The 19,153-nt window shown below is 42.2% G+C and overlaps 1 protein-coding gene across 1 annotated transcript in view; it reads left to right on the forward strand.

Moving 5' to 3' along the window:
- LOC306933269 (dihydropyridine-sensitive L-type skeletal muscle calcium channel subunit alpha-1-like) overlaps nucleotides 1-18,907 on the forward strand; it is a gene marked incomplete at its 5' end in the record, with an annotated part of 23,358 nt that extends 4,451 nt beyond the window's left edge. Inside the window, 25 exons of the mRNA XM_079515409.1 lie at nucleotides 2,519-2,606; nucleotides 2,727-2,834; nucleotides 3,084-3,136; nucleotides 3,242-3,388; nucleotides 3,809-4,010; nucleotides 4,394-4,552; nucleotides 8,032-8,142; nucleotides 8,239-8,322; nucleotides 9,016-9,063; nucleotides 10,346-10,372; nucleotides 10,470-10,595; nucleotides 10,698-10,763; nucleotides 11,154-11,245; nucleotides 11,481-11,640; nucleotides 11,815-11,942; nucleotides 12,215-12,311; nucleotides 12,880-12,982; nucleotides 13,093-13,194; nucleotides 13,341-13,471; nucleotides 13,923-14,048; nucleotides 14,931-15,103; nucleotides 15,575-15,639; nucleotides 16,071-16,117; nucleotides 16,268-16,357; nucleotides 17,140-18,907. Coding sequence (XP_079371535.1) covers nucleotides 2,519-2,606; nucleotides 2,727-2,834; nucleotides 3,084-3,136; nucleotides 3,242-3,388; nucleotides 3,809-4,010; nucleotides 4,394-4,552; nucleotides 8,032-8,142; nucleotides 8,239-8,322; nucleotides 9,016-9,063; nucleotides 10,346-10,372; nucleotides 10,470-10,595; nucleotides 10,698-10,763; nucleotides 11,154-11,245; nucleotides 11,481-11,640; nucleotides 11,815-11,942; nucleotides 12,215-12,311; nucleotides 12,880-12,982; nucleotides 13,093-13,194; nucleotides 13,341-13,471; nucleotides 13,923-14,048; nucleotides 14,931-15,103; nucleotides 15,575-15,639; nucleotides 16,071-16,117; nucleotides 16,268-16,357; nucleotides 17,140-17,493 — 2,887 coding nt within the window. The 3' untranslated portion in view covers nucleotides 17,494-18,907. The remainder of the gene's footprint in view (nucleotides 1-2,518; nucleotides 2,607-2,726; nucleotides 2,835-3,083; nucleotides 3,137-3,241; nucleotides 3,389-3,808; nucleotides 4,011-4,393; nucleotides 4,553-8,031; nucleotides 8,143-8,238; nucleotides 8,323-9,015; nucleotides 9,064-10,345; nucleotides 10,373-10,469; nucleotides 10,596-10,697; nucleotides 10,764-11,153; nucleotides 11,246-11,480; nucleotides 11,641-11,814; nucleotides 11,943-12,214; nucleotides 12,312-12,879; nucleotides 12,983-13,092; nucleotides 13,195-13,340; nucleotides 13,472-13,922; nucleotides 14,049-14,930; nucleotides 15,104-15,574; nucleotides 15,640-16,070; nucleotides 16,118-16,267; nucleotides 16,358-17,139) is intronic.
- Nucleotides 18,908-19,153: the final 246 nt, after the last annotated feature.

Below are 19,153 nucleotides of genomic sequence, written 5' to 3' on the forward strand. Positions count from 1 at the left end.
TTTGGCTGTGCTTTTTAAGAAGTGAGTTTTAGGACACCTGCAGGTTTCCGTAAGCTTGTTCAGATATATGTGGTGCATTAAAAAAAACACGCATTTAGTTTAAATTCTAGTTTAGATGACTAGAGAGGTCAAGATGGTTTGTGATATGATATTGCTCAAGATCAGAAAAGTGTTTGGGACTTTGGGCCCTAATCCATCCAGTGCTTTATAAATGGTGGTGGTGGCTCAGGGGTAGAGTGGCTGGATGGCAACCGCAAGGTTACCAGTTCGAACCTGTGCTCGAAGTGTCGAAGTGTCCTTGAGCTCCTGATGTGCTGGTTGCCTTGCATGGTTTCCGCTGCCATCGGTGTATGAATGGGTGTGTGTGAATGGGTGAATGTAATGTACAATCTCTGTAAAGCGCCTTGGACAAAGGCGCTATATAAATGCACCATTTGCCATTTAAACCAACATTAGTATTTTTGCAATCAATTATTTGACATAACAGGGAGCCTATGTGTAAAGATCTAAAAACTGGAGTGATATTGGAAATTATGAATAAATGACAAGTCACAGTTTGACAGGATCTGATGAGGAAACCGAATAGATGAGGAAGAAAAAACACAATCTCCATTGTTTCAGTCTATGAACATCAAGTTGAATTTCTAGTTTGGGTAGTCATGCTGTCATTGTAGGACAGGTCGATAAAGCATCATGCACACAAATACTATAGCAGAAGAACATTGATTTGCAGTAATATTTGATTTGTCAGTGGTCTTTTAGTTTAACCAGTTAATTTAAACCGGTTTCAACCAAACCCAAATTTGGTGTTCAAGACATCAGGGCATGCAAATATTAAAGCTGTAACTTTCCTCTTCCGGGCTCGTAACTTTCAACCCCGGATTTGAACCATAGATTTGAACCCGGTTTCCTGCACAAGTGCTGAGATTTGTACCATACCATTGAGCTAATAGAACCTACCTGCTCAAGGGATAAATACAAGTTTGACCATCCGGTCAAAGTTTGTGTCAGATGCTTCGTCTAGATGAGACATGACCTTTGGCACAATCTAAATGGGAGATAAAATACAACCACCCCAATTGTATATGGTAAGTTATATTGTATTAACATATTCTACCAATACAGATATGGGGCAAAACAACATCTTATTCATGAATTTCTCTTATGCTTTTGTGTGAAGTAAACCAAAACGCCTGCGGGGATGTAATCCAGCATTTACGAGAAGATATGCAGAAGAAAGAACAAAATCAAGTCAATCTAGTTACAATATCCAGTTTGGGCAGTCATGTTCTCATTGTAGATGGTTAGCTGTCACACATGAGCTCAACTGTCACGTACAATTGTCACGCAATGAGCGTGAGACAAAATCATATTCCTCAAAGTTGGTTGCATGCTGAAAATAGCTGATCTTAGGGTTGCAGTGTAGATCTGCTATTTTCAGAGCGCAACCAAACATAAATGGACTTATCTTTTAGTTCTACTGGATCTATTCTCCACTAGTCCCTAACATATTAGTCTAGTTATTACGTATTGACGATATTGTTGTCAATATTTAGTCTCAGTTTTAGTCATCATAGCTTAGTTTTTACATAGTTTTTGTCAGTGAAAAAAGGCAGTTGAACATTTTCCGTCGACATATAGTTTTAGTCGACATAATCAACACATCAAATCAAATTCTTTAAAAATTTAAAATTATAACCGCACTGGACTGCAGACCAACTCTCACTGGATAATAACCCTGTCACATGGATAGAGTTGGATGACAGTTTTCAACCAATGAGGGAGAGGATAGGGTTGCAGTGTTCCCATTATACTGAAAGTTGCACAAAGCCACTGCTGTAAATGGACTGTTGCTTGTCGTGTGTGTGCGGCAACTGTCTCTCTGTGCTTTTCATTGTATTTCTCTCTGGTTTGACAATGCTTATGTAAACAAGTGATACAAAGAAACAAGGGAACAATTGTCTTCATGCTGTTATCACCACAACTGCACTACTGACCATGTATTCACACAGCTATTTGGTCAACCAATCAACATCCATTTCTATCAAGCTTTGACCAATTGACCACGGGCAATCCGTTGATCAGATTATCATACTCTAAGGTTCAGACACATGACACATTTTTATTTAATTTTTTGTATTTTATGTAAACACTGTATTTGTATTGGGTTACTGTCTGTTAAATGCCACAATTTCCCTTTTTACCACATATTTTGCACTTTATTTATTCTTTAATCATAACCCAGCCTTGTGAACTACAGTAGCAATATCTCAGGAACGCTTTGAGGGAATTTCATGAAACTTGGCAGAAACCTACACTTGGACTCAAGTTCCAGGAAGTAGGTGGTCAAAGGTCGAAGTATCTGTGACCTCACAAAACATGTTCATTAAATTCCCTCAAAGTCGTCACTATTGAGGTTTCTAGTACTGACTACTGGACACCAACGATATATATGGCAACTTGTTGGTGGAGTCATACATGGCACAACCTGAGTGTATTGTGTATCTGTGGTGTGCAGGTCGAGTGCCATTTCTGTGGTGAAGATTCTCAGGGTGTTGAGGGTGCTTAGGCCTCTCAGGGCTCTCAATCGAGCCAAGGGCTTGAAGGTAACATTCACAACTCTGTACCTTTTGAATCTCTCTTGCTAAACACATTCATGGTCCATTCTTCTGACCTATTCATCACCCCCGTTTGTGTGTTTGTTCTCTTCTCTTTTATATTGACAGCATGTGGTCCAGTGTGTGTTTGTGGCAGTCAAAACCATCGGTAACATTGTGTTGGTTACCGTGCTCTTGAATTTCATCTTTGCCTGTATAGGAGTGCAACTCTTTAAGGTGGGATTTGTTTTGTTCACATTTTATGTCATATATGTTCATATTATCATCATAGAATGTATCATATTTAAAGAAATGTATTAACGTCAATAAATCTTAGCCTGGATTCCAGCCTGATTCGCTGCGTTCCGTGGATCTGAAAATGTCACAATTCGGAATCACGGAATGCAGCGATTCAGACTGGAACCCAGGCTAATAAAATCTACTCACATGCATCTAAATTATTGTCATATTTCCTTTAATTCTCAGGGTAAATTCTACAGCTGCACAGATGAAACCAAATCAAACCCAGAGGAATGCCAGTAAGAGAAATGCCAAGTGATTTATCAGAGTAAAGCTCCAAGTATGAGTATTTTTTATTTATTCATATATTTTTATATATAATCAATGTTCCTGTCTCCGCTCAGGGGGATATACGTGAAACACGTGGAGAACTCCCTCCAGGACACAGTGTTGGCTGAGAGACAATGGATCAACAGTAACTTCAACTTTGACAATGTGTTCAAAGGCATGCTGGCTCTCTTCACTGTCTCCACATTCGAGGGCTGGCCAAAGTGAGTATGATGAACCAGTGGTGTAACTGTAAAGTAACTAAGTACATTTACTCAAGTACTGGACTTAAGTCAATATTTGAGGTATTTTTACTTTAATTTTCTTGATAGTATTGCCAGTATTTCAACTAAGTTTTCATTAACTTTACTTCTTCGCTACCGCATCTCAGAGAAAAATATTGTTCTTTTACTACACTACAATTATTTGAAAACTTTATTTTGTAGACTTAGACCCAAGTCAGTAATTGGGTCTTATGAATTAAAAAAATAATTATAATGGTGTGTAAAAAAGAAAATCTAAAATTTGACACAGTCTTTGCCACGGACACATTTGTCCGTGTGCAGACATATTGATGACCCCTGATCTCACCTCATGTGCGTCTCTCTCTCTCTCTCTCTCTCTCTCTCTCTCTTGTGTCCCAGGCTGCTGTACACAGCCATAGACTCTGACAAGGAGGACATGGGGCCTGTCTTCAACAACCACATAGACGTCTCTTTCTTCTTCATCATCTACATCATCCTCATTGCCTTCTTCATGATGAACATCTTCGTGGGCTTCGTCATCGTCACCTTCCAGGAGCAGGGCGAGTCGGAGTACCAGGACTGTGAGCTGGACAAGAACCAGGTACCACTCGAGGAGACCTACAGACCAGTGGTCTGGACCTCCATAACTCCTGAGCGTCTACCAATTGGTTCCATTTGTACACTCTCGGAGTTGCATACCTGCAAGGGTCCATTTGGAACTGCCCCTCAGGGAACCTGAGGATCCTTTGAGAACCTCTGACCTACGTAGAACAGTACTAGAACCGCATCATTATTTTTGTGACACTGTCTAAAGACTAAAGACGCCCAAGGCATTCCGAGAGGAGGCTACTTGAATGCAGAAGGGAGAAACCTTTGCTAATGACCTAGCTAAATATAGTTCACATGATACAGTTGACGTGTCTACATTTTCTTGATAATTATTGAGGCTACGACGTAATACTAATTCCTATTGTTTCCTTCCAGCGTTCATGTGTGCAGTACGCCCTGAAGGCTCGTCCGCTGAGGTGCTACATCCCTAAGAACCCCTACCAGTACAGGGTCTGGTACATAGTCACCTCCTGCTACTTTGAATACCTCATGTTCCTCCTAATCATGCTCAACACCCTTTGTCTGGGCATGCAGGTGTGGAATCGTAAAATATAGTCCATAGCCAATAATGCAATATTCTGTCAATAATATTAGACTACATTTTGGTACTACAGGTTAAGTGGAGTCACATTGTCTGGTCAAAAGTGCTTAGTCTGGGAGCTTTCCTTCATCAGAGGTTCTCATGAAGTACCCTGTGGCTAAAGCTTTGTTCTATACTGCTTGAAGCTGGTCACAGGTGTGAATCAAAACACAGTGAGACGGCCATCTGCTAACCAAAAGGCCATCTGTTGATCTGTATGTTAATTTTGACTCCACCTCTGAATTCAATTCTGTACTATATCATGTCATGTTGTCAATGTGAAAATCACTAGTCTGGGCTGGCCACGGTCAGTCTGCTGGGAGCTCCTGCGGGTCAGGGCCGCGGGACGCTCTCTCCCTTTGTCTTTGGTTTCAATAAATGGTCAACTTGGATCTTCAGTTCATCTCTCTGCCTGCCTGTTCTTTCTCCGATCCGATCTGATGCTTTTTGACGAGGTTTTTCACTACTCTACACTTTGCTTAGATAGAGTTCAGTTTTCTCTACTTTAGTGAGTTTAGGGGTGTCCAAAATACACGACATGATGTTGCCCTGAAACCCGGTGTCTTTGATGCATTTTTTTGCGTCAGGCAGAAGAGGGCCGGCGGGGGCTTTTTGACAATTTCAGTCTAATTTTGGCGGTTGGAGGTTTGTTTGATTTTTCGGGCGACACGGCGTTCGTCTACAGCGGGAAGAAGTGGTCTTCTCTTCGGCGAGAATGGTGGACAGCGCAAGCGGTGCGCTCCGGATCTCCGATGTGAACGGCGACCTGGACTCGGCGAGGGAGAGGCCCTCTACAGCGCGTCGACGGGGAACCATGCTTCTCTTCACGTCTCGGCGGGGAGCAGCGGATCTCCGGCCCGAGGGAGACGTCTCTACACGGCCTTCACCAAGCAGCGGACCGGGTGTTCGTCAGCGGTCCATGCACCGGGAGAGGGGGGAGCGATCGGCGGATGGTTCATTTCTATTCATCAGCGGGGGTGGTCACGAACGGCGACCACGTTCATTTTATTCTTCAGAAACAGCGGATCTGCAAGCTCGTTTTGCGGCGTTTCTTTGTTTCGATGGGGCCTGTAGCTACACGTGCGTTCATGTTTTTCTTTCCAGTCATTTATGTGATATTTCATATTCATATAATGTCTGGAGGGGGGAGTATGGTGCTGTGTTGGATGGGACAATGGAAGCAGAGCGGCGACGGCGGTGCGAGTTCAACAGCAACTTTCATGCAGCTTCTGTTTGACCACGCATGGCTGTACGGACATGAGGTGAGAACAATGAGAAATGCGACATTACAAGAAGTTTATTAATAATGGATGAAGAGATTCAATAGTCTTTGTCTGTATTCAAAAAGTGTGTCTAAATGTGAGTCTATTCAGCGTATATGTAGGCATACGTTGATGTTTGTGTGTTTTGTCGAATTTAAATTAGTTAAGAAGTTGATTCAAGAAATAGAGTCTATGGGGTAATTTGGAGAATGTTTAAATAATTTTAGCTTTATTGAGATTAATTGATGCTCTGTGTCAGACGGCCGAGATCCCGGTGCCCCTCTCATACGCTTCAGTATAAAATCGTCTTAGAATTAGTAGAGCTGATTATTCTTTTCTCGTGTTAAATTTAGTTTGATTATAGTCAACTAAAGGCAGTTAGGGTGTCACGACGTGCAAAGATTCTTTTGTTGTTATTGAGAGAACTTTTGCCTTTAAACGTGAGGGAGTTAGCGTTCATCAAGTAGTTACTTGAAAAGTTAGGGTCAGGATAAGTAACGTAACCCGATAGTACCCTGGTTAAGTTGAACTGTGACTTGTTAGTCTGAAGCAGGAGGTGGCCTCTGGCTAGGATCGTATTGGCATCGGACTTATTTTGCCTCACTCCCTTCCCCGCATCGCGCTTACCAAGCCTTTGAAGGAGAAGTTTCAAAATATAAATGAATTTATCAAACATGTCCGAAAAACTTATTTGAAAATGAAGGTTATGGCTATGTTTTACTCTTAATATCATATTAAACTGGGTGTTTAGTTATTAAGATTGAAGGTCAATAATTATTTCAAACAAAGTGGGAGTTTCAAAGTGAAACAAAGGGGTTAAGACGAAAGTGTTGTGGTGATTTTAGTGTCAGTATGTTTTAAGTTTCAGTTCTATCATTGATCATGTGTAATCATTCTGGGAACTTTGTGTAATGTTGTCATTTGTTGTTGTTTTTCCTGATGTTCGGTAGGCTGTGATGGAGTCAAAGGGGGGTGTACTACAGTTGAATATGGACTATATGTATTTTTCTGTATGCCAATCTTGTGATTGTCATAAGGGGGGAGTGTGGAATCGTAAAATATAGTCCATAGCCAATAATGCAATATTCTGTCAATAATATTAGACTACATTTTGGTACTACAGGTTAAGTGGAGTCACATTGTCTGGTCAAAAGTGCTTAGTCTGGGAGCTTTCCTTCATCAGAGGTTCTCATGAAGTACCCTGTGGCTAAAGCTTTGTTCTATACTGCTTGAAGCTGGTCACAGGTGTGAATCAAAACACAGTGAGACGGCCATCTGCTAACCAAAAGGCCATCTGTTGATCTGTATGTTAATTTTGACTCCACCTCTGAATTCAATTCTGTACTATATCATGTCATGTTGTCAATGTGAAAATCACTAGTCTGGGCTGGCCACGGTCAGTCTGCTGGGAGCTCCTGCGGGTCAGGGCCGCGGGACGCTCTCTCCCTTTGTCTTTGGTTTCAATAAATGGTCAACTTGGATCTTCAGTTCATCTCTCTGCCTGCCTGTTCTTTCTCCGATCCGATCTGATGCTTTTTGACGAGGTTTTTCACTACTCTACACTTTGCTTAGATAGAGTTCAGTTTTCTCTACTTTAGTGAGTTTAGGGGTGTGAAAATACACCACACAGGTACAAATGCTATACTGTTATAGCAGTAAAGCAATAAAGACATTGTTGTTACAGTATTTGATACAGTATACTATCATCGATGTTGCGCAGAAACCTTGTATGTGCAAAACCGTTCCTTTTTTATTACTATTAAAAAAGACAATAGCTGATCTACAAGCTCACAGCTCACAGTTGTGAGCTTGTAGATCTGCTATTTTCACTGCTTTTGTCTGACACTCTTGTATGTATGATGAAGTAGGCCGGGCATTCATTTATAACAAAACAAATGACTGGAGAATATGTGGAATGCTGTGTTAAAAATCACACCCGTGTGAACTGAGTGGTGCAACTCAGCATTAACGTCACACACTAACCATAGCAACCATGCTCACCTGTACGTGGCCCCAGGTACAGGTACACACAGGTACAGGTACACACATACATAGACACATACATAGATACAGACAAAGCTGGTTATTGGAGTGGTTTGCACCACTCAAAAACCACCATTGCTGATTTCATTAGATTGAATTCAAACTTGATTGGTTTCCCCTTCAAATAGCACTGTAACCAGTCGATCCCCGTCACCAAGCTGTCAGAGATGCTGAACATTGTCTTCACTGTGCTCTTCGCTGTGGAGATGGTCCTCAAACTCATGGCCTTCAAAGTCAAGGTAAGGACCAATGGAATCTCTGGTTTAGAATGCCACCTATACTCTACTGACTTTCTGTCTGAGACATGTGTATTGTGTATCTGTCTGTCTGCGCAGGGCTACTTTGGAGACCCGTGGAACGTGTTTGATTTCCTCATCGTCGTCGGTAGTGTTGTTGACGTCATCCTAAGTGAAGTCGATGTGAGTATAAATAATAATAATAATCATATTCGTAATAATAATAAAGCTCTTTCTGACCCATTCCTAAACAGTTTGACAGAAATCTGGTTTTCTGAATGTAGGTACATAAAAAAGTAAGTCCGTGTGCAGAGGTAGCTCCCAGGACATGGTCAGTAGCCTATGATTGTCAGCCACCTCCACACCCCCATTGTCTTGTGGAACATCCAAAGCATCTGCACCACTCCAACTCACTCACTGAAACGTTCTGTTGCAAAAGCAGTCCCACAGTTCACCATTTTCAATTTGTATTGCTATTATGCTTGTACTGTATGTTGTCTGGCCAATTTAAAAGAGCACAATATCAACTATTTGAATTTTGACTGGAATGTGTGTTTTCTTATAGGTTTCGGTAATGCTCAGTAGGTCACCTGTTTTACTTGTCTTCTGTCCATTGTTCTCCATAAACACACAAACTCACTCATGGTGCACTTAAATGTCTCTCTCTTCTTTCCCCATTACTTTCGCTCGCTCGCTCTCTCTCACACACACACACACACACACACACACACACACACACACACACACACACACACACACACACACACACACACACACACACACACACACACACAGTCTTTCTCCTCTCGTTCTTCTTTTCATTTCCGTCTTTCGTCCACTCTGTTAACTCCTCCTCATTTGTCCTATCCTCCTCAGGCTGCCCTGGCCTCCAGTGGTGGGCTGTACTGTCTCCATGGCTGTGCTGTAAATATCTGATCTGCACTGCACTGCACTGCACCGCTGCATGACAGCCTTGCCGTGTGTGACGCATCCCACTCTGTTGTCTGTGCACAACTCCTGTCTGGGACTTAACCTTACTGCAGTTGTTCTCAACCTGTTCAGGCCGCTTGACCCGCCACAGTTATCATATTTGAACTGGGGACCACCCCACCTTATCAAGCACTTGGAATTGTAAGACTTGAGGCATTCCATTTTGTTTGACTAGGTTCTACAGAAAAATATTGTGAAAATAGCAGATTGACAAGCTCACCACACCTAGCAACGTGAGGCGTTGTGAGTTTGTAAATTGGCAATTTTCACATTATGTTAACGGTATTTGACAATTTGGCTAAGGTTTGACCAGTTTTTATAGTTTAATTTGATGCAGTGATGGTCATCTGAGGACCGCCCCAAAATCATGTCGGGACCTCCAGGTTGAGAGAACCACTGCCTTACTGAACCGTGTGTGGCTCGTTTACTAATGGACCTCCAGGTTGAGAGAACTGCCTTACTGACCCGTGTGTGGCTCGTTTACTAATGGTGAAGCACATTGAAAGGCCTCAATACCTAGTTCCATAGCTCAGTGTTAGATTTGTCCTCGAGGTATTTGCTCCAATGTGTTCAAATGCGGTTCAAAAGCGGTATGCAGGTTAATGTGAACATATTTTTCTAACAAGGCATATAATACGGTCAAAGCTACTACCTTTTGTGTGTCAGTTTAATGAAAGCTGTTCATATTTTAACAATAAAGTGTGTGTATACTGTTTATTTTGCATGAGCTACAGTACATAGCATTGGCAGCCATTTTGTGGTGCCACGGATCGAAAGCCCATTCATTTATATATATATATATATATATATATATATATATATATATATATTTATATATATATATATATATATATATATTAGCGGTTTTCAAATATTTTTTGATTCACCAGGATGGATGGCTTAAAATTATTATATATATTTTCGGAAATCGCTATGGGAAAAATGAATGGGCTTTCCTATCAGTGACACCTCAAAATGGCCGCCACTGCTATGCCCTATTGCTGCCTCCTCTTTGGTTGTTGATCTCAGCAACCAAGACCGTCTTTTAGTAGTAGTTTTGTATCTAATCAATGGTGGAGAAATTGAGTTGTATTAATGCTATAGGGATTGCATTGCTTAACAATTGATCAATATTTTATTTGCCTGCTCTTATAATATTCCCTTTGCCTAATATAACATGATGCATAATTATCATCTGTTCATGACATTTTCACAGGAGTCAGATCCTATGCAAGCCATCGCGGTAAGCCAAAATTGCATCTGTATACAGTATTTGACTTTACCATTGATTTGCGTTGTCCGTACCATTCTTAAACCCTCTTTGTCTCTTTTGCTCAAAGAGCTCTGAAAATGCTCAGGTGTCCATCACGTTCTTCCGACTGTTCCGTGTCATGCGTCTGGTCAAGCTGCTTAATCGATCGGAGGGAATCCGTAATCTGCTGTGGACCTTCATCAAGTCGTTCCAGGTCCGTCAAGCTGTTATCTTAATCAGCATCATCGTTACCGTCAGTCTGTAATGCCAAGTTCAGCTGTTCACTGACCCATACCTGTGTGTTGTCTTTCTGCAGGCCTTTCCTCATGTAGCACTGCTCATCATCATGCTCTTCTTCATCTATTCGGTGGTTGGAATGCAGGTGAGGTCTTTTAAAAAACAATTTTATGTTCATGGAGGAACATGCTAAAAGGGAACTGTGAACTGTATCTGAATGATGAACAGTATACATGTCTATTAAAGGCATGTTTTGTCATTTACTTTAAGATGTTGCCCTGCCCCGAAAATAGCTGATCTACGAGCTTATAGCACATCGCGTCGTATTGCATCACGACGCGGTGTGAGCCTTTAGATCGTCTATATTTTGTACTTTGTACGAGAAAGTATAAATCGGGATTCACTTTGCGGTTCATGGGCGATCCTCCTGTCGTCCTCGTGTGTCCATGAATGCATGAAAACTCTGCCTTTGTGTGCTTGTTGAATGAAGCGTTTCTAAATGAGACTTTTAATGTGCATCGCATCAACCCTTCAGATCTTTGGAAAGATAGCTCTAGTGGACGGCACCCAGATCAACCGCAACAACAACTTCCAGTCATTCCCTCAAGCTGTTCTGATGCTATTCCGGTGAGTCTGTGGGCCAGGTTATGGTTGTGGTTCAAAGGTCAAACGCTGAGCCGAGACTTCACACTTTGTGTGTGTGTGTGTGTGTGTGTGTGTGTGTGTGTGTGTGTGTGTGTGTGTGTGTGTGTGTGTGTGTGTGTGTGTGTGTGTGTGTGTGTGTGTGTGTGTGTGTGTGTGTGTGTGTGTGTGTGTGTGTGTGTGTGTGTGTGTGTGTGTGTGTGTGTGTGTGTGTCGACAGGTGTGCTACAGGGGAGGCGTGGAACGAGGTCATGTTGGCCTCTATGTATGGGAAGAGGTGTGACCCTAAGTCTGACTTCCTGCCAGGAGAGGAGTTTGCCTGTGGGTCCAACTTTGCTGTCTTCTACTTCATGACCTTCTACTCTCTCTGTGCCTTCCTGGTGAGAACTGGTTGGACATGCAGTCCTTATTTCATTTATGTCATGCACCCATCATTTAATACCAAGTAATAAAAGACGTGTCTAGGAACTGAACTGATCTCAGTTCATCATAAACTGTATGGTACAGTATCTATATCTGTCTTGTCTTTGTGTTCCCCGTCACTTCACCCACAGATCCTCAACTTGTTCGTCGCTGTCATCATGGACAACTTTGACTACCTGACCCGTGACTGGTCTCTCCTGGGTCCTCATCACCTGGACGAGTTCAAGAAAATCTGGGCTGAATATGACCCTGACGCCACGTGAGTCTCAGGTCTACCCCACGTAACCACGCAGACATACAGAGATGCAAGCATAAATCAACCCCATGTTCCCTTTTTATCTCCTCTCCTCCCAATCTCACATTTCCTCTAGTTCTTCTTATGACCTACATGTATATCTGAGAACTATCTCTTGGATCTAGGTCATGTTTTTTCTGGGTGTGTAACCCAAGCTGATTCCAGTGCATGTCTTTCTTCTGTACAGCGGTGGATTGGTACTGTAATGTAATGTAATGTGTCTCTCTTGGCTCTAGGGGGAGAATCAAACATTTAGATGTGGTGACTCTGCTCAGACGCATTCAGCCTCCACTTGGCTTTGGCAAGTTCTGTCCTCATCGTGCAGCCTGCAAGGTATATACGGTAGTCATACATAAACCCAATGATCCAAAAATAACACCCCATTCATGTTAATGGCGTGTTACTTTGTCCACGTGTAGAACTGGAAACTCATAGGAGTTTGTGGATTTTCTGATCAAAACTCTGGCAACACAGAAGTCATATTTTCAATATGTCCAAAACAGTATTTAGGATACAGACGCCCTATTTGATCATACTGCGACAGCGACACACATAAGCATCAAAAGTAGCAGATTGACAAGCTTGAAGTGAAATGCGACGCTTCGCAACACATTTCGAGCTTATGGATCTGCTAATATTGATGCTTAGGTGTGATGCAGTATGATCAAATAGGTCATCGATTTACGAAAAAACACAAAAAGTTAAAATATGGAGATAAGCGGTTTCTGTCCGACAGTCAGCAGCAATGACATGTTGGTGTCCATTTCCTCTCCAATGACATGTTGGTGTCCATTTCCTCTCCAATGACATGTTGGTGTCCATTTCCTCTCCAATGACATGTTGGTGTCCATTTCCTCTCCAATGCTCACTTAACGCCTCTGTCTTTACATCCTGTCTTCAGCGTCTGATTGGCATGAACATGCCGCTGAACAGCGACGGCACGGTCACCTTCAATGCCACGCTGTTTGCTCTGGTCAGAACTGCCCTCAAGATCAAAACGGAAGGTATGCCTCTTCATTACCTGATGATGTTACATGATTTCTCTTGCACTTATACGGATTGTGCTTCATGTTGAGGTGATGATGATAATACAATGTTTGATGTCTCTATCAAGGTAACTTTGAGCAGGCCAATGAGGAGCTAAGAGCCATTATAAAGAAGATTTGGAAGCGCACCAGCATGAAACTGCTAGACCAGGTCATTCCTCCGATGGGAGGTGAGTCATACCACCATGAAACGGCTAGACCTGCAGGTCATTCCTCCGATGGGAGGAACGACCAGCTTTTGGTGGGATTTACCTGTACAGGCGTGTATGTCTATTTCTGACCGACATCAATGTCCCTTGTTTGCGTTTGACCACAGATGATGAGGTGACGGTGGGAAAGTTCTACGCCACTTTCCTGATCCAGGAATATTTCCGTAAGTTTATCCAGCGCCAGGAGGAGTACTACGGTTACCGGCCCAAGGGGAAGACCGAAGGTGCAGAGATCCAGGTGTGTAAAATGTGTAATCTGCATGATTACCTCTATTCCATCAACCAGTGGTGGAAATAGTATTCAGTATTCACATTTTATCCTTAAGTAAAAGTAACAATACTGCAATGTAGAAATACATTTGAAATGTTTTCAAATGTATAAATTGTATAAAAATCGACCAGGAATAGTCCCATTGAGATTAAATCTCTCATTCGCAAGGGAGTCAAAACAGCAGAACAATGTTTCGCAAAAAATGACACAACATAAAACATCAAATCTAAAGAACACAAGTTCTCTGGAAGTTGTTCAGATTGAAGTCACATATTTCCTTATACAGCAGCACTCGATTTCTTACTGTTATGTTCTAGCACTTTTCTTTTTTACATCCATTATTCTCAACCATATCTTTTTCGTTCCTCTTCCTTGTTGATATGCATTGTGGTCCTCCCCTCACATCACGTCCACCAAGGCTGGTCTGAGGAGCATTGAGGACGAGCCTGAGGCAGCAGAGATGCACAGAGCCATCTCAGGAGACCTGCAGAATGATGAAGAGATGGACAAAGCTATGGACGAGGCTGGAGAAGGCATCTACAGAGTGAGTTACCCAATCACACGTGTTTTATCATGTGGTTTTAAAACTTCTTCGTGTTAAAGACGAATTCCGGACAAGCAGTTTTAGTTGTAGTCCCGTATCCATGCGTCACTGGAAAAAACAAAAAACACGCCGAGTGCTCCATACCCATTTAGCGGATTTACCCTCCGCTAGATTACGCTAGATCTCTTCAATCGCGCAAAAATGTTTTTGTGGGGTGCATACTTAGATTTAGACTAGTCATTGGTTAGACATGGGTTAGGTTTAGGTGTGCTATCAATAGAATTCAGTAAAAAACGGCTAGGGCGGAATTCTCCTTTAAATTAAGGACCTTAATATACTTAATGATTTTGGGTGTGTTTTTTGTTTCTTTATTAATGCACTGCGTTGCAATATCCAAATTGATGCACTGCGTTGCAATATCCAAATTGATATGTTCTTGGCTGCGCAACCCCCATCTGAAAACAGCCCCTGAATCACTAGCAGATCACTAGCCTCACATTCAGGGTCTGGTGACGCTGTAGAAGGTGTGTTTTTCTCTGTTGAAGATCTACACCAATTGCCAAAGAGTCAAACTTTGGCCATGCCCCCCTCTCAAAAAACAACTGCGACTGAATAATGGAGTGAAACGAAATATCAGGCTGTGTGTTGTTAAAATGTTTCAAAAAGTGCTCAACATTTTTAAAGATCTTTTGAAAATAGCAGATCTACAAGCTAACAACGCGGCTCATCGCGGTGAATTGTGAGATTGTAGATAGGCTATTTTCTCTGCAGTGGCCTTTGGCTTGTTGGTGTTTTTTTTTACTTTGTTAAAAAAAACAACAACAACATTGTCAATAAAAATACTCAATTCAATGTACTTTTCTGTGTGCTTTTCATTGGTAGCGTACCCACGGCCTGTTTGGCAACCAGATGGATTCCTTCTCCTCTGAGCCGGCTGGCGTTCAGCAGCCACAGGCCACCAGCCAGCGGCCGCTCCAGTTCTCTGAGAGCCAGCCTGACCACACCAGAGACTCCTTCTTCTCCAACACCAACAACAACGCCCTGCACTTCGCTGAGTGAGCACCCATTCTCCTTCCTACCTGCCTACAAACTGTGTCTAAGCCTATAAGTGGTTCTTCAAACTTTGTCATGTCATGGACCCACAGAGTATTGTGTATGATGTAGATCTGCTATTTTCAAATTGTATATAATATAAAGTGGTTAAGGACCCCTGGGGGTCCACAGACGCCCAGGGGACTATGAGATAGCACTGGTCTAAGCTACAGTAGCTAACTTCTACTAAGGCCTATAGCTGCTACTTAAAGGGCCTTTTAAACGGGAAGCGAGGAACACAGGCGTTGTTGCCTGGATCAACGACAGGTCTGCTCCAGGTCTGCAACAACGCAGGCCCTTACGAGTTCACTTGTGTTTTTATTGAATATAGGCTAGTAAAAGCATCTTCTAAGATCTTAACTGTACGTGTTGTAAATTCATTTAAATAGTGCTTTCGCTGTTTGTGTCTGACTTGGTGACAATGCTTGTTTCAGGTTTACATTTGAGAGGGAAGGCAGTGCTGAGGACCTCTATAACCCCAGAGAGTTTGTACAGCCAGGTGGGTGTCCAGAAATCTGCTGATCATTATGATTGGCCAGAAAAACAGTTGGACAGACACATTCTCTCTGCTGTTAGGGATCCTTCATATGAATGATTGAATGAATAAACTGTATATGTTTTTCTCTGCTCACCCCTGTCCAAGTTAAAAAAAAACATTAACATTACATTTACTCTGGCTATGGCTAAGAACAGCTAGGTCTTGCCTGGGGTTTAAATGAGCAGTGCTGTCACTTTGATTTATTTCTTGTATCAAAGGTGGGAGTATTTGTTATGTGCTCCTTTATCTTATTTTAATTGTAGTCTCCATCTCTTTTTAAATGCACTGTTGCACTATATGATTGTATTTTGTTTTTATTCTGTGAAGCACTTTGAGTTGCCTTGGTGTATGGAAGGTGCTGTATAATTAAAGTTGCCTTGCCTTGCCTTTAGATGAGAGACGCTTCTCCAACTTCAGGGCGAGGACAGACATCACAGAGGTAAGGGCTTCAAACAAGCTGACTCGTCTAAAATTCAATCTTCAACGTTGACCATTAAAAATGGCCTCGTTCAGACCAAAGACGTGACGAGACGAAAACTTAAGCATTAGATTGTTAATTCTGTCTGAATGTCTCCTTTTTAACTCACAGTTCCCCTATGACCCTAACTACGGCGACAGTCTGTGTCAGTGTACCCATGCTGTTGATGGCCTGCCCGCTGCTGACCAGCTCGTCCAAGAGGTAAGACAGGAGTAACAGTGACCTCCTCACCTCACCAAGACTTTCCTTAATATTCAGTAACACAGCAATTATCCCCCTCTGTTGGCAGGCAATGTCCTGAGGCACTGTAATCTCTCCAGCCAATGTCTGAATGAATGTCTGAATGTGTGTCAGAAACACTCACATAGCTCCACACTGCCTGCACCAAATCACTCCCACTTTTCACACATAATTAGTCTGGCAGTGCAAAATTTGGTATATAGTATTTTTTATTGGCCTAAAATATTGTCTATATACTGTACAAACATTCATGAATCCACTGACCGGCTGTCGGTATTGAGCATTTTCTTTTAAAGGGGTTTATATGTGACCCTACCATTAACATCCTATACAAGGCAAAAATGTCAAACTTTCCTTATGCTTTAAGTAGCATTAGTTTTGCACAAAAAAAACACTGCTTGTGCTAAAAACGTCCATAGCCGTCATCACAAAATGTGATGAGGTCAGCACATTTTGGGCACATTTGGGCAAGTGGCTATGGCCGTTTTTAGCTCAAGGGGTGTTTTTGTGTAAAACTAATGCTTGGAATGGATTCAGAATCATGTTAGTTTGACATGTCACATGCTTAAGCCCTTTATACTTTATTGTATGATGCACAGCAAAAATAGCTGTTCTACAAGCTCACATCGTGACAAGTGACATACCCGAAATGGGGACAACAGCTTGAAAGTGATTACGCCATTACACAACATGCACATGCTAAAAAAAGAAAGATGTCAATCCGTACTATGTCTCCCCTGCAGGCTCTAATAGAGGGCGGTCTGAATACTCTGGCCGGAGACCCAGGCTTTGTGTCGGCGACCAAGAGGGAGATGTCTGAGGCCTTGCACCTCCCTGTGGCCGAGATGGAGGGCATGGCTCAGGGTATCCTCAATGGCCGCACCACCAAGAAGAGACGCCCTGTCCCTGTCCTGCCCTGCGTCCCCCCGTCCCCTACCCCGTCCTCTACCCCGTCCTCCGCGTCCGTTGTGAATGAGCGAGAGCGAAGCCGGACGGACCCCGATGTGAAGAGGAAGACCCGTCCTATCCCTGTTCCTCCCACTGCCCCTGTCAGATCCGCACGGAAGCAGCACACCAAGGCAGACTCCCATGTTTAGAACCCGTCACTTGAATTCACACGGTTCTTTTACTGTTGACCAGGCTGTGTAGGTGGTCGCCTCCTCACCTCACCTCACCCTGCGTTACCAAAGTCGTTGTCGTTGCAACACATTACACCTGCTAACGTGGCCTCAAGGCCCAACAGGCAGGTTGGACTCATGTTTAACATGTCACTGTGAGTGTGATTGAAACATATGGAAAGCTAGCCATGGAGAAAAAACATATCTGGTGATCCACTTCTCTTTACCGCTCTCAGATTCATTGCAACAAATAAAAACGACAACTTATCTCAGCACCCGGGTTGATGAACCTTTTTTTTTAAATTGCTTGCTGAGGTAATCCATTCCATAGAGTGGTTAAACAACCATGCAGTCTATTGAGTGTCTTACTGAAGGTTGGTGTAGGTGGGATGATGTGCTTGGGCACTAAAGTGACTGGTAGAGAATAGTGTGCACTCACTATTGTGGTGCTGCACCAGCCAGGTCTCCATTTTGGGTATCTTGTGACTGAGTGTCTCTGCATCAAGGCCCATATAACTGAATTTTTTATTTATTTTCAGTTCCCTCTTTTAGAATGGAACCTGGTTATAATTTCACAGAAAAGGCGTCATAGTTTATTTTCATGTTCTGGCAGTGTCATCTGATTCTTTCATTTGAAGGCAAGGACTTGCTTACCTTTGTGTTGTCTAATTGAGATTTATTGACAGTTTCCTCCTGTCCACCACTGCTCTTGTAAGCAGTTGGTGTCAGCACGTTTTAATAGGAAACCAACTTTTTTTTAAATGTATGGGACAGAAGAGAGACATTTTAGTTCACATTTTTCCCCTCTGTGACTTATTTTGTATTTGATGTATTTAGGCTTTTGTTTAATTTATTGATTGAAGTCAAGTTGTCATACTAGGCTTGAAATCATTCTACTGCTGTAGTTTTTTATATCTGTGTGCTTTATTCAACAATAAATCACAGTAAAATGTAAGGTTAGATTAGATTGCATTTGGTTTCAACCATGCAAAGAATGCATACATCTTCAGCATACCTGGAGTATGGTGGAATACGTTTCAAATCCCTCTTTTCATTGGAGCATAGTAACTGTTTTTATTCAGTACCGCTTGAACATAAATTGATGCAATAATGCACTTTTGTGTCTTTGTTAAGGGCTTTTTATGTCACTCTTAACAGGTCTTAAATAACATTTTTCTTACTTTGTGATCATCGTCTTTTCCTGTGCTTCTTCTCTCCTACGTTAAATCGCTTTTTAATTATAATTTTTTTGGGCAGGGCAAGTAGTTTGTGGGTGCACATTATAGCTTGTCCTGCCATCACACATCATCTTCACCCTCGAAATTGTTCTGTCCTGTTTTATGTCTAAATGGTGCTCTCACCCTTGACAAAAGAAATAAACACCCAAAACATCCGCTGTGTAAATTGGCTTATTTTCTGCAAGCAAACAGAAGGACGTACGGACAATGAACATCTGATGATAACATCATTTGGTGTGGGGAAAGCCTTGGCACAACAGGTGAGTGTGTGTCAGCTGACGAATGATTATAGTATGGAGTATGGGTCACCATAAAAGTCCAGAATGAGACTTGGTGAAAGATATGAGAATAATTTCTGAAGCTATTCTGATGCTAACCTCTAGACATTATTACTGTGAAAT

Source organism: Electrona antarctica, assembly GCF_951216825.1.
Source record: "Electrona antarctica genome assembly, chromosome: 2".
Taxonomy (NCBI): Eukaryota; Metazoa; Chordata; class Actinopteri; order Myctophiformes; family Myctophidae; genus Electrona; species Electrona antarctica.